The sequence below is a fragment of the Simochromis diagramma genome, unplaced genomic scaffold, assembly GCF_900408965.1.
Source record: "Simochromis diagramma unplaced genomic scaffold, fSimDia1.1 OVJJ01000596.1, whole genome shotgun sequence".
NCBI classification, from domain to species: Eukaryota; Metazoa; Chordata; class Actinopteri; order Cichliformes; family Cichlidae; genus Simochromis; species Simochromis diagramma.
In genome coordinates, this window is record NW_024387245.1 from 24,374,609 (window position 1) to 24,389,308 (window position 14,700).

General features: G+C 41.6%; 1 protein-coding gene and 1 long non-coding RNA gene across 3 annotated transcripts in view; one reads left to right on the top strand and one right to left on the bottom strand.

The window, feature by feature from the left end:
* mbd2 (methyl-CpG binding domain protein 2) overlaps positions 1-14,700 on the bottom strand; it is a 29,602-nt gene that overhangs the window by 4,721 nt on the left and 10,181 nt on the right. The window contains exons 3-6 of one of the 2 annotated variants that reach the window (XM_039999976.1): positions 14,097-14,237; positions 11,791-11,881; positions 11,526-11,703; positions 3,535-3,663 (exon numbers count right to left, since the gene is read on the bottom strand). In XM_039999976.1, the coding sequence (XP_039855910.1) occupies positions 3,546-3,663; positions 11,526-11,703; positions 11,791-11,881; positions 14,097-14,237 (528 nt within the window). In that variant the 3' untranslated portion in view covers positions 3,535-3,545. The remainder of the gene's footprint in view (positions 1-3,534; positions 3,664-11,525; positions 11,704-11,790; positions 11,882-14,096; positions 14,238-14,700) is intronic. The other variant, XM_039999977.1, reaches the window with a different exon arrangement.
* Positions 1,653-12,128, top strand: LOC120713995. The gene is made up of 4 exons (XR_005691341.1): positions 1,653-1,775; positions 5,674-5,676; positions 7,335-7,345; positions 12,119-12,128. It is a non-coding gene; the product is annotated as an uncharacterized LOC120713995 (long non-coding RNA).

Sequence of the window (14,700 nt, forward strand, 5' to 3'; positions counted from 1 at the left end):
AAGCCAAAACAAATCTATGACATTTTAAAGGTAACATTTTCTAATGCCTAAAAATGTGCCAGCATGTAGCTAAAATGGACCCAGGCCTAATTCAAACCCCGACAAGTGCAGAAATGCCAATGAGAAATGTTTCACCTCACACAGAAACGCTTACACTCTTAAAAGCAGTACACAAAAAGCCCACAAGGCATGAAAAACCAGCGCCGCTTTTCAGTCTTTTCAGGCTATGGACAATAGCTCCTAATGCAATGAGACTGACCTGTTAATATTTGGCCAAATTTGGCTAACAGCTGATCATTGAGCTTAAGCATAGAAGCAAGAAGCTATGACCACTGACCAAAGGTTTATTAGCTTTAAAAGGATTGTAGAATAAAGAGTGAGTTAAACCTAAACCCATCTGTTTGCACAAAAACTGCTTCTTTATTTTGTCACCATCTTTAAATTTCATGCAGACTAACAGCAGACACCCTCTTTCTCTCTTCATAGCAGAGATGCCAGAATGCAGGAGAGGGTCTAAAGTGGGCCTCTTCCCACCTGTATTTACTATAATTACTTTTTAAGGCTTTTTAAGGTTTTTTGTCAATTTCAATTATTCATATAAAATATACATCTCCACCTAAATCATTCACATTACAATAGATTAAACCACACAATAATGTTTTTCCTGCACATAAATGATTTTGTGTGGTACCAGTACTAACATAACTCACATCAACACTTCTGGTAATGAAAACTGATGCATTCAAAGAAAAGAATACAGCACCGTTAGACGTGTTTGCCCCCATCGTTCATGGCAGCAGTATTGTAATGTGTTATTGCCACCTAGTGTAGCATGTTTCTGAGTAAGCGCAGAATATAAAGGGTCGCATAAAAGACAGAGAATGGCAGAAGCCAACTCAGCCAGAAAACCAACATAAATAAATTAGCAGGACGCTACAAATAAGAGTCAGAGCAGCAGGAAGCAAAGCAAACAGTGTGAGAATTCGACAAAGATTTAAAAGGGTTGTTTCAACAGCTCCGAAGCAGAAACACACACATATACACACACATGCACACAAAGAGAGAGAGAGAAGCTGCCCACTGCCCCCTCTCTCTGGTCCAGCTATAAAAACCCATTAGTAATCACTCCTCGACTCTCAGTGGCTCTTTTCGCCCAAACGACTTCCATCCAGCCAATCTGCATAAATCTGCATTAATGGACAATTTTCCCTCCACAGAAAACAAATGTGCTTTAAAAAAAAGCCTCCTTATCTGTCAGCCTTTAGAGGAAGCATCAGCACACACACTCACACAAAGACACACACACATATACGTAACTGCAGCCTCTATTAACAACAGATAAAACCCAACAGACATATCATGACACGCTTACAAAAGCAATATAACACGAGTGCCGGACAGAAGAACGCCATGATGCTGATGCTTCAGCTGCTGAATCCTCCCACAGACCGTACAGGAAACATGCATACGGCCACGGGAACTCCACTCCAGCTTTACGCCCTTCGCCATGTTGGTTTGTTTTCTGGAGCCAGAGGAGCCGTTAGAAGGTCAAGTGCTACGTTAATGGAAGATGCTAGGAACCTTTGGTTAGTAAGGTGACATTTACAGTTTAGACACATGGACTGCAGTACTGGACTTTTCTAGAGGTGCAGGTGAAAACATGGTGTCAGGTTGGACTTTAGCCAGTCTTTAACCTGCAGCTCCCTCGCACAAACGTGTGATGTTGGACTGCACCAGTGCAATAATAATCCAGTTAAGAACAGTCTGCAGGGATCGTGGATGGTTTAAAACATGAATGTAGATGCCCTGTCATCACCCACTGGCCTCTGAAGTATGGCTCTGAAGCCACGAGTTGAGCGTTTTCACTGTCGCCACATTTGTGCTTTAAAACTAATATAAACTAATATAACGGATGAGTTGTGGTCATATCCTCCTCATGTGTTTATGACCCAGAATGACTGAGTCCATAAACCCACCAGGAAAGTGTTTAGAGGTCAAATGTGAGATCAGATATACTCAAAGCATAATCTTGAGATAAACAGCATAAAGCAAGACTGTCTGTATTTTGAATATGTTTTACAAGGCCAGCAGGCACCAACAGTTCAAACATGTTCATTAGTCCAAACTAACTGAGGTGACACCTGCCTCCAACACCAGCAACCAACATTTAATCAAAGTGGAAACATCCCAAACTTTAAGTAGTGGTTCAGGTGGCAGAGGGGGCCATCGACCAATCAGAAGGTTGATGGAATGATTCCCGCTCATGCAGTCCTTGTGTTGAAGCATCCTTGGTATCAGTAAGATACTGATGCCGAGGGCTCAAACTGAGTAGAAAGGCACTGTATAAGTACCGGTCCATTTGATGTACAGAGCAGAAATATGACACAGAGACTCAAACAGGCTGTAAACATTGACACCTCACATCTGTAGCCAGCCTCAAGTGGACATGAGAGGAACTGCAGGTTCATTTTTATGCTCCAGAGGTTGCACCCCACATGATCAACTAGTTTAACTCATTTGCTCTTTAGCACCACCCTCAGGACAAACTGCACTTGAGTTTTACTGACTGACTCAAGAAATCACACCAACGTTTAACCAGCCAGGTCTGTTCTCCTCGAGTTTTCTTTGTGGGTAAAACCCCTTCGAGGTCTGAAACTCTGCAGCAAAAACCTTTTCATTCTGAAAACAGCCTCTGGTCTGCTGCGCCATCCCGTTGCCACGGCGACCTTGACCTGGATAAGCAGCCGGAAAATGGGCAAGATGATGGATGGCTGTGTGAACTTCTGAAAGTAAATGTTTTTTAATCTGGATTTGTTTACGGGCTCCGCAGAGTGAAACATAGGCAATAACCAAACAAACTGTAATACAACACACACATTAACCACCGAAACACACACACACGCACACAACCCCACGGCCCATCAATCACACACACACACACACTGCTGCGCTGCTACATAGCTGAGTTTCAATCAGACGCTGAGAATCTCATCAGCATTCACAACAAGTCTCACCAAACACACACACACACACACACACACACACACACACACACACACACACACACACACACACACATAAGGTTCTGCATCATTCAAGACATTTAAAGGTTATATATTATTCTATTTATTCCTTGTTCCTGTTTGATTCATGTTGTTTGCTTTGTTTGCTTTTTGATCCTCGGGCCAGGCAGATCATGTGACTTTTATTTGCCTATCTTGCATCACAGAGTGAGATAACTTTAAAAAGTCTCTAGCACTTCTTCACGTGGCCACCAGAGGTTATTAAAACTTAACTACACACTGTAACAAGCTGCTCACAGCAGTGACCTGTGACACTGCTTAAAAATCACTCCACAGAAACTTTATTTCCTGTCTTTCACAGATATTTCACCTCCGGCTCTCCTATTCTGGAAAGCACGTTGAGTTACCATGACTACCGGTTAACGTCATCTGTCCAGTCCTATCGGCAGCTCATGTGCACATTGGAGACGACGTCTTTAACCTGTTCATACTCATTTCCCCCACATCTCACCTGTCTTGTCTTCAGGCCTTCTTCCCCTCGAGCAGCTCTCGGGTGTTTTCGGCGGCCCGCGCCAAACTGTCAGCCATCAGTGCTTCCTCCAGACTCCTCCTGGCCTGGTACACTTTCATTTCCTGCTCCCTGCACGCACGCACACACACACACACACACACACACACACACACACACACGTCTTTTTCTATTAAGATGTCTTTACTATTACTCGTAGTCCACAGTCTGCTGGTTTCTCCTGACAGTTTTAATTTCATATAAAGACCATTTTTATAAAATACAAACCTTAAGCAACTTTATTAATCAGAGCAAATGTATCAAAGCCTGCAGACTAGTCCTGCACCTCAAGCACTAAATCTTAATACAACAATGATGAACAGAAAACATAAATCATAGAAAGTGACACCTACATTAAAAATGAATAAAATTAGAGTACACAGTTCTGATTTTGTGTGTCCAGTCCTACTGGCTGATTGGATGCATGTATCAGCCTACAAGAATTGGTCGCATCCATCACAGTGTTTTTGTTTTTGTTTTGTTTTTTCATTTTTTTGCTATTTCAATAGTTTCATCTTAACCTTGTATTTTGTGTCATGACTGGATATTACAGATGCACATAGCTTTTGGGTATGGAAACTCGAATTATTTTGCCTCAAATATGCATCCTTTTTATCAGCCAGCAGGGGGCGACTCACAGAGCTGCAGCTGTGTAGAAGTCTGTGAGAAAATGGCTACAGGTTCACTTGATTTATGAGTACTGCAAGCACTTTCCTGCTGAGTTTATGGTCTCAGTCGCTAGGTCAAGTCTTACTGAACATGACACCAGGTTCATTTTGTAAATTGTGGTCCCTGGTGTGGTGTTCTCACATTAAACACGAAGCAGTTACACTCAAAGTCTATGCAGAAAACTGTAGGACTTCTAGTGAAAAACTGAAAGTAAGTCTGTTCCAGTTGTCGGATATTTAAAAGATGCAACGTGCTTCTAAGTTTATGTGCTTGGTTATGCATTATTCATACTGAATAAAATGCTTTATCCACTTTCTACATTTTGATCATTCTGGTTCAAAAACAAGAATTATCCAGGACACTTATCCAGAATACTCACTGGTTGTTGTGTTATTGTCCAATGATCTTCACTGAAGAAGACAAACTGAGGACATATTTATCACTTTTATATAAAAAATACTGTTGTAATTAAATGTATTTGTGCATGTAAACACCAGACTGTAAAACCCATTCTGATGTAATCAAAATGAAGACATTATGTCGCACATGGTCACGGTGATGAATTTCTGGCTGTCCACATACTTTTGCAGATGAATTCTACTCTTGATTGAGCCATTAATCAGACTGAGTTTAAAATTCAAAGTTACTTTAAAGCAAACGTGTAAGCTTTTCTCTCTGTGCTGAACCATCCTTTACAGAACACAGACTCAGCCTCATGTGTACATCTGAGACTGAATCTGGATCAAGAAAGAAAACACAGTCAAGTCAATCGAAAGATGCTTTTCGTGGGATAAATAAGACTCTTAATTAAAAACGGAGATAAAAAAAAAATAGAAATTGTGTCAAACAGCGGAAGAAAACTATGAATAAGCTGACCAAAATGAAAACGTGAGATTTCAAAAACAGAGCTGTGTTGGCCTGATGTGCCACGGGAGGAAGAGGTGGTGGAAAGATGAGGAAGAGGAGGGAGAGGAAAGGAATGAGAGCAATTTAAGCACATTCAACTGGAGAGAGAGAGAGAGAGAGAGAGAGAGAGAGCGAGAGAGAGGGAGAAGGAAAGAGAGAAAGAGGAGGTAAGAGGGAGAGAATGGGAAATTAATGGAGGGGAGAGATAAGGAAAGGAATACGAGGAGGAGGGATGGAGGAAAACAGGAGGAGGAGGGGTGGAAATGGAAATGGGATGAAAGATGAAGGTGGGAAAACAAAGGAAGAGGGGGATGAAACATGGGAAGGATGAAGCCGATAAAGTAAGGAAGAATGAAACAGTAAAGAAAGGAGAAGTGGATGGAAGAAAAACATCAAGAAATATAAGAAAGGATTACAAGGGGAAAAGGAAAGGAGCACAGAAAAAAATAAATGAAAACAAAATAAGATTAGGAAGGAATGAATGAATGGAAAAGAACGAAGGGAAAGGGAGTAAAAGAGGTGAGAAGAAAATAGGAAGAAAAAGGGGGAGGAGAGAAGATGGGAGGGAAGGATCTCGTGAGGTATTCAAGTGATTCTGCTGTAATGGCTTTGGCCAGCTGTTCTCCCCAGTGTTTTCCACTGGACACACACACACACACACATATATATATATATATATACATATATATACACACAGCCAGATGTGTGTCCCCACAGTGCCTCCTGCTGTCAGCATGTATTAATTGCATTCGTGCTTTATAGGGACCCTGGTCTGGCAACACAGACAGCAGGAGCAACAGGATGATACTGGAGAATCAGCTGCTTCACTTTTCAGATAAATTAGACTATATCAAGCCCACAGGCATTCAAAGCAAATAGGAAATAGGAGCCCTGATGTCCTTATAAATCAAGAAATCCTGGTGTCCTATCTATGGTTTTGTGTAGGATAAATATGTACTGAGCACTCAGTTAGCATTAGCCAAGAAGCTAACTAGAAAGAAAACACATCCAGAAGAGTGTTTTATATAAACAAAAACACTTTTTTCTCCCATATTACAAAGCTGTGACATCACAACTACATGACTGGTCAGTTGTTGTTGTTGATCTTGGACCAACATTATTATGATGATGAGCAACAAACCCAGCACAGGGATATCACACCGTTCAGAAATCCAGCTCAGCGCCTCAAAATAGCTGAGTTGACAGACACCTAGCAAACAGCTAGCTGACAGCTACAGCCGCCTGTGTTGCTAACTTATCCAGACTAATGAATTTCTAAACACCACCATGTATATAGTTGTGGGAGTACAAACAAAGCTGTAGAGATCAAACCACTTTTCGTATCAGGCTGTAAGCTTCTACCTACATCTTTGGAGTCAACCTGAAGTGGCCATTAAACAGGCTGTAGCTTTTGGCACGTAGAGGAAGAACCACATACTTCCTGGGAATCATAGTAATAATGGAGGTAATCATGACCTGTAGCTAAAATGCTAATGTCTTCAACCTCTCATATGCAGGTCATTCAGAGCAGATAAGAACAGGCTGTGAACATTTTTGGCTCAAGACTTATTTAGCAGTTTGATATTAAATTGAATCATATGTTTCATGTTAATTTCCCAATGTGGCCTCCCCCCCCACACCCCTTCGACTCCCTTCATGCTTCATTTCTCCTCATCTCTCCTTGTCTGTCTCCTATCTCATCACCTTCTCATCCTCCCCTCTCACTACAACTGATTACTCCCCCTACCCAGCATGCATCAGTCATCAACCCTCATCTGTCTCATCCTGGAAGGCGACAGAAATCGTTTTGCGTTTTATCAGAGGCTAGAAGGAATGAGAATTTACATTTTTCCATGTCTAACACACAAAACGCAGCTATGCTCATCAAACGCCATCACTGTCTAACAGAGAAAACGCATCACATAATTGTATTCAATCTCACTGGTTAGCTCATACAGTATTAGCCTACTCACCAAGCATTACTGTACTGATACAGTGGATCCAGAAAATATTCTAGAAAAATGATATGCTTTTCAAGCAATCTACAATTAATAAGACATTAAGTGGAAACAGCTGCTTTTCACTTTAATAACTCTTCAGATGTGTCCATAACTGACTGAACACCTGGAGAATCTGCCAAAAACATTGATCAGGCCTATACTGTAGAGAGAGCACACCTGTATCTTCTCAAAGAGCATTAAAAGTAAACTGGGATAAACATCCACTTCACGTTCCAGATAAACAACGTCAAGCCCACGAGCATTTAAAATCATTAAAAAACAATAGAGACTAAATAAATAAATCGGAATCTTTGTTGTCCTGGCTTAAATAAAATTATAAGTACACTAATATTAATACACTGGAGCTTAAACCTGCTTAAACTGGTTTGTGGACATCTCCACCACATGTGCTGAAAGTTGGGATATTTGGACAGGAGATTAGCTGTTAGCTAACACTAGCAGACACAAAGTCACAGACATCTGTTTATTTGTTCAGTATTAGTAATAGACTCATACAATACTAGAATTTCACTCACCAAAACTGGAACACAAACTTCTTAGATAGTCTGAAACACGTACTTATAAGACCTACTAATTCCCTTAAAAATGCTTCAAAACATAACAGCACAAACACAGTCGACAGGTCCAGGAAAACAGTCAAAACAGCACATGAACAACTGAAGAACAAGTCTGGTGACCTTGGGAGGCTCGGACAAACCTCAGAACTACCGGAGTGAGATCTGAGGTTGCTCCAGTTCCACTGGAGCTTGAATAGTTATGTCAGGACAAATTGGAAAAAACTGACAAATTCAGGTTTCCAGAGCTTGCCTGAAGAGACACAAAGCTGTAACTACAAACAAATCCCGTTTTCTCTTTGTTACGCTATCCCTTAAAGTGTGCAAAAAGTAAAGAGGAGTTTCTAAATCTACAAAACCCACAGAACGTCAACGCCTTATGTCCATCAAAGGACGATGCTTACAAGCTGAATGGACGCAATCTGTTTAAAACTGGTGATGACAACATCTCTTAAGACAAATTTAGCTGCAGATGCAGGAAAGCCCACTTTGAGGCTCCAGTGAGAAAAAGTGACAATCCATTAGGGGTAAAACCAAGAATTAACGAGGTTTCAGTAAGGCTAGCATGAGTCCATGACTGTTGCTCATAGGCTCTTAGGTTGGAACTCACATGGAGTTAACTTTAGAAGCTTATAGTCTGCATCTTTATCCTACAATAAGGATCTGTAGCTACTGTCATATTTTGAAATATTTTATTCTGAGCTTTCTGCTGAGCTGTGTGTGATTTGTCACTTCTGTGTGTGATTCAACTGAGGGCACAATTAGCATTTGAAATACTGATAAATGATAAAAGACGGTCTAAAGAGTCATAAATGTCAGTTATGCAGCCACAATAAGCTGAGGTCATGCTGAGCCGAATGAGAGCGAAGCGAAAAATCTGACTGCACTAAATAGAAAAAAGAAGAAAAAAAACCTTTTTTTAAATTACAGCTTTTCCATTTGTAAGAGGGGAAACATAGTAATAAAAAGAGTGAATCACATAAATCAGCACAAAAGTTACTAGAGAATTTTTAAGAGCACTTGCAGCAATTAAAATTTCTGCAAATATTCACACAAGTACAAAGGTTCAAGGATAACAGTTTTTTTTTTCAAGTTTTAGTAAATAGAAGTGCAGAATAAATCGCCACTAAAAACAGCTTCATCATTCAGGAGGAAAACCTGCTCAAACACACTGAAGGTGAAGATGAATACAACTTCTCTGAGTCACTGAGTGACAAAAACAAGAAAAGCAGGACTCCTGATTCTTAAACGCAATAATAAAGATCACTTATTTTGGACCAGATGAACAGAACCAGGTCACCAATGTCTTCTTGGATGTTAACCAGCTAAAGAAACATCACCTTTACATTTAAATGCAGTGAAAGAGTTAAAGGTGAAAGTCTTTCTTTTGAGTCTATTACGAAGACCTTTACTCGGCTCAGCCATTCTCCAATTCATGTTTACCCACTCAGCTATTTTCTGTTGATCTGAGGTCTGAACTGTACACAGCCATCAAATCTAAAATCGTGTTAGACGCGGTGTCCCAGTTACACCTCAGCGCTGCGTTAAATATGCAAACACGTCTCTTTGCCTTGCTTTCACACAACATCTGACATTTTATTTGGTTGTGAAACCGTCTGATCACTCAAGCGCACAGACTACCCTATCAGCTGACAACTTTTTAAATATGTTTTTAAAAAAAACATGTTTATATCATTTATGTTACTGTGTCATGGTGCACGGACTTGCACAAGCCTCAGGATAGTCAGTGCTTAATGTTTACACCAGCATTTGTGTCAATGGCCTTTTTGTACTGATGACCACGAGACGATAAATAAAAACTAATTCACGAGGACAAAAACTATGATGTATGAAATAATAACAACGTGAAAATATTCTGGACAGATGACGAGATCCACTCAGAACTAATTAAGTTGTGCAGAAAAGCGGCACGAGTTTGGAAGTGATCCAATCAGAAGTAATCTGCTTGTGCAGGAATGTTAGACGCACCCATTTGATCCACCCGCTGACAAGTTAAGCTAACTGCCAGGATCCCTGTTTCACCCTGAATGTGATAAAAAGGAGACAGGTGGAGACATTTTGCATTTGATGTCAATTAAAGAGATGCTTTGTGAACCATGTGGAGGAACTCGTTGGTACAGCAGTAAAAGAAGGTCTGGATTTAAATCTGCTGGTTGTCTGAGAAGTTCACCAAGCTGCTCAGATGTCCTTTTGCTTTTAAACCAACTTTATATGTAAATGGATGATTTGATTTAACCCCCTCAGATCTAAGTCATCATGGAAAACATTTATGCTTATACATTGAGGATATGATTTTTATTGTCTCACTGATGAATCCATAAAGTGCAGCAAAAAAATAGGCAGAAATACACAGGAGCAATTGCTGGTACCGAACAGGTTAATCACCGCAGTTGTTCTACTGAAGTGTACGTCAGGTTAGACCGTGGGTTAGGTCACAGGGCTTCAGAGGACTTTGCGGTTACAACGTAGCTGTGGCACAGAATTTCCACTGAAGCATAAATCCTCTGTTTCTCCAACATGTATGTCTTTTTTCTATTGTTCTCCCAACTCATACCAATCAGGAAAGATCATGATTCTCCCTGACACACATCAAAAACTCCTCACTTTTTCCCAAAAAGGTCAGTTTTCCCAACAAAATCTAAGGTTGAGTTCAGATTTGGATGTGAGGATTTACACTTCAGAGGGTTAAAAGCAAATGACTGGCACGTCAGATTAAGCCCAGAAAACAGGGTCCATGGATATTTGCTGCTTCGAGGTTAGTTTATCTGTTGAATTAACTGCGAATTCAGCTTTTCTCCTTTCAATTTTAAACAAATCTCAGCATTGTTTAGTTGTCTCGATGAGATGTCTTTAACATCTTTTCAACAGGTTGCTCAAGAGATATGAGAAAGGAGCTTGAACATTCGGAGTAGAGACACTGCTCCTAGGTGTTGAAAAGAGCCAACACAGATGGTTCAGGCAACTGATCACAATGCCTCCTAGATATCTGCCTTTGGAGGTTTTCTGGGCATACCCAGATGAGAGTAGAGCCCCCCCAGGGACAGAACCTGAACTTGCTGGAAAGGGTTTAAATAACTAATCTGGCCGGGGAGCACCTCATCTCCCCAAATGGGAACTGAAAAGCTCTGCTGGAGAAGCATGTCTGGAATATTCTTCTGAAAGCCGACATAAGAAAAGAAAATGAACGGACGATACAAGAAGCATGCCAAATTTACTATTTGTTAAAAGGTCTGGCTTGCAGTATTCCCACCGAAGCACAGACAGCTACCACCGCATTACTTTGATACTGAAGAAAACTTTTAAACAAGCCCCGGAGCTCTTAGCATGTTTGTGTATGTTTGTTTGCAGTGGACTTCAAAGATAATGATCTCCTTGGAAAGTGTAAGTCACACTGTGTATCATGTCTTTGTACTCTGATTAGTTGTGACTCACAAGAAGCACTAATTACAACTAAAAATGCAGCAACAGGACACTCAAAGCTTTAAAGTACCAAAATTGCCTTCTTAAGCTGTGTGTATCTGTGTGTGTGTGTGTGTTGATTGTATCTTTCACCTCTCAATATGAAAATCCCTGTTCCAAATTAATCTTTGGAGCTGGGTTCACAGAGAGCTGGCACAAACATTAGCATTTTAGCACGGCTTCAAGTGCTCATGTCAGAGGGAGAAGCATGCACTTCTCCCTCTTTGGTTACAATCAGCCGAATGCCTTGTAGTGACTGAGAGCTGAGGGGGGACAAAGACTGTTTGAGGACTGCGGGTCTTACCGGATGTGCTCGTCGGTGACGGTGAAGGCCTTGCAGAGCGGCTGGGACGTGTTGAGCCAGATTGCCGGATTCTTCTCAGCCGCTACAGACGTCTGTCCCGTAATCGGAGCTGAGCTCATGTGCAGAGCGCTGGCGATGGCCGACAGCAGGGTGTCGTCACTCGCATCTGGACCGACACCTGTCCAATGAGAGAACGAGATCAAGAGATGGGTCAGAGGTCAAGACAGGCTGAAGGACTGGATTCAAGCTGTTGTTGGAGACCTACTCTGCAATCCTTTGGGCAGGTCCATGGTACGCAGGACCTGCTCTGTGACGTCTGATGACCGCAGACCTTTCAACCTCTTCTCCCAAAACAGCTGCAGACAGACAGACAGACAGCTGTTTATCTGATCATCTCACTGGTTTTTGATTAGTTTTGCTTGTTCATTTTCAAGACATTTTCAATGTCCATCAGGCCTCAGTAAATTGTTCAGGGTAAGGGTTAGAATCAGAAATTCCTGTTTGAAATGCTCAAATGGAAATCTTAGATGAACTAAGCAAAGGTAAATCTTTAAAAGATCTTCTAGATTCTGTATATTTGACTCAGCATGCAGCTGAACTCCAACCTAACCCTAAAGGCCATCGCACGCTGGGCAGGTTGTGAAAAAGTGGCGCTGAATTCATTCAATTATCAAGAGAATTTCCTGGTTTGATCCAGGAGTCGAAGCTGCATGACAGCACATTTTTGGATGTCAGTGGGATCGTTTGAGCTGTTGTTGGCAGAGTGGGGATCATATCTGATGAGGCAGAGAGATCGTTCCAGTAAGCCGACTGACCCAGAGCAGAATCTAACTGTGTGGCAGAGGTAAAATAGTATTATTTACTATTTACATATCACTGTATATTCAGTAATGCTGCATATTTTGAGCTACAAGCACAAATGCAAAGATCTGAGTGGCCAGATCAGTTTATTCAAATAACAAATTTAAGAAAATCTGCACACCTGAGTCAATGACAAGTGCATAGAAGGAAAGAAATCTGAGAAATATAGCCTAAACTCCACAGACCATCCTGCTTACCAGATCTGTTTATTCACATCTAAAAACTCAAGCCAGCCCAAAAGCATTAATGCTGCACATTCATTCAGAGACTAAGTATATTGAGCTTGGAAAGAAAAGTGTCTGGATTTCTTTAAGTTACTTGAAGAAGTTTCACCTCTCATCCGAGAAGCTTCTTTAGTTCTAAGGTCAAATTGTGGAAAGTCCCCGATTTAAGCCGTATGGGAGTGTCCCCCTAGAGGGTCATGAACCCCTGTTGATCCTCTATCTAATCACATTTCTTAAGGTGTGAAAGCGGGTGTGGGTCACATTCAGCCGATGTTTCGGGTGAACTCACTGTGAAACCTGGCCCCACCCTATCATGTGATTTCCTGAGGTCAAAATGGTCCAGGATGTGAGTGGGCATTAAGGCGTCTGGAAATGGATCTCAAAACTGGATTATAGATGGCAGACAGTTGGTGTCGTAAGCCACCACCTCTGTTCAAAGATGGTCGTTCACAGTGGACATAGATAATTTCTTTAAGTTACTTGAAGAAGTTTCACCTCTCATCCGAGAAGCTTCTTTAGTTCTAAGGTCAAATTGTGGAAAGTCCCCGATTTAAGCCGTATGGGAGTGTCCCCCTAGAGGGTCATGAACCCCTGTTGATCCTCTATCTAATCACATTTCTTAAGGTGTGAAAGCGGGTGTGGGTCACATTCAGCCGATGTTTCGGGTGAACTCACTGTGAAACCTGGCCCCACCCTATCATGTGATTTCCTGAGGTCAAAATGGTCCAGGATGTGAGTGGGCATTAAGGCATCTGGAAATGGATCTCAAAACTGGATTATAGATGGCAGACAGTTGGTGTCGTAAGCCACCACCTCTGTTCAAAGATGGTCGTTCACAGTGGACATAGATGGCTTCTTTCACTCCTCTTTCAAACCATCACTCACACATTAATGTTAGCCGCATGGTTTGTTTCTGTTTAAGGTTTTAAACAGGGCTGGATGTAGATGGGTCAGCAGGGACCTGGAGGATGTTAACAGGATAATGGAACCAGGTTCCTTTCCTGCTGCTCTGCTTTAACTGGACAGAGTTAGAAGACAACAGTACTGTTGTTAAAAACTTTTATAGTGAAGAGTTCCAACAAGGAAAAAATTCGATACTGAGGGGTAAGTTGGACTCTAGCTCTAAAGATGTTGCAGGCAGTCTGATGGATGCTAACCTCTTACTGTTCAGTGGCAGAAAAAGAGCTCATTTTCATCTAGTCTGTGAACCCAAATGAATGTCTTAGAATAGAAGAACTGTGGGGCTTAAATGCATATTTTATCACCTTTCATTAACAGTATCATTCTACCCAACATATTTCTCTCCCTCCAATCATCATTCAGTCCTCCGTGTGCTGCTTTTCCCATGATGCTTCAGCACCCTCTAGTGGTTCCAGCTGTCATTACACTCTTCTCCTCCTCACAGCCGTCTCTTATGTAAGAGCCTGACCTCGCCCTCCTGAATTACCTGTATGTGTATTTGTGTGTGTGTGTTTCAGTGTCTCACCTGTTTGGGCTGCTCGATCGCTCGCTGCAGGTCTGTCTTCACCTTGTTTCCGGGGTGACTCGTAACCTTGGTAACGGGCTGTTTAAAGATGGAGGCCGTCTGTCTGATGGGCAGAGCTGTGTTCAGGTCTGGTTTCCCTCCCTGCATAAGACAGACACAAATCTGAATGTTGGTGTTTGGTTTCTTTTGCTCCCTGACTTCCTACGTTCCTTCCTTCCCACCTTCTTGTCCTTCCTCCCTTTTATCCTTCTTTTACTTTAGCTTTCTCCTGTTCTTTTCTTCCTTACAGGTCACATTTACCTTCCTATACATGAGACAGAAATATTAAACCTGTGGTTGTTTCTGTGAGTGTTTGATGTAAGCTTAAAGGGTTAACTCTAAGCTGAGACAACAACAGGAAGTGCATGTTTGTGTGTCTCTGTGCCCATAAGTAATGAAGTGTGAAGAGCAGCAGTACAGGGTTGCGAACCGTGTCAATACAGCACACACACAAACACATACATGCTGAAATTAACACTGAGGATGTGTAGATTATCCGTTTAGCGGGTAAATTTTGCTAAGGCTCGCCTCTCTCTGCAGGCGCTATTTTTTCCCATTTTAGCTC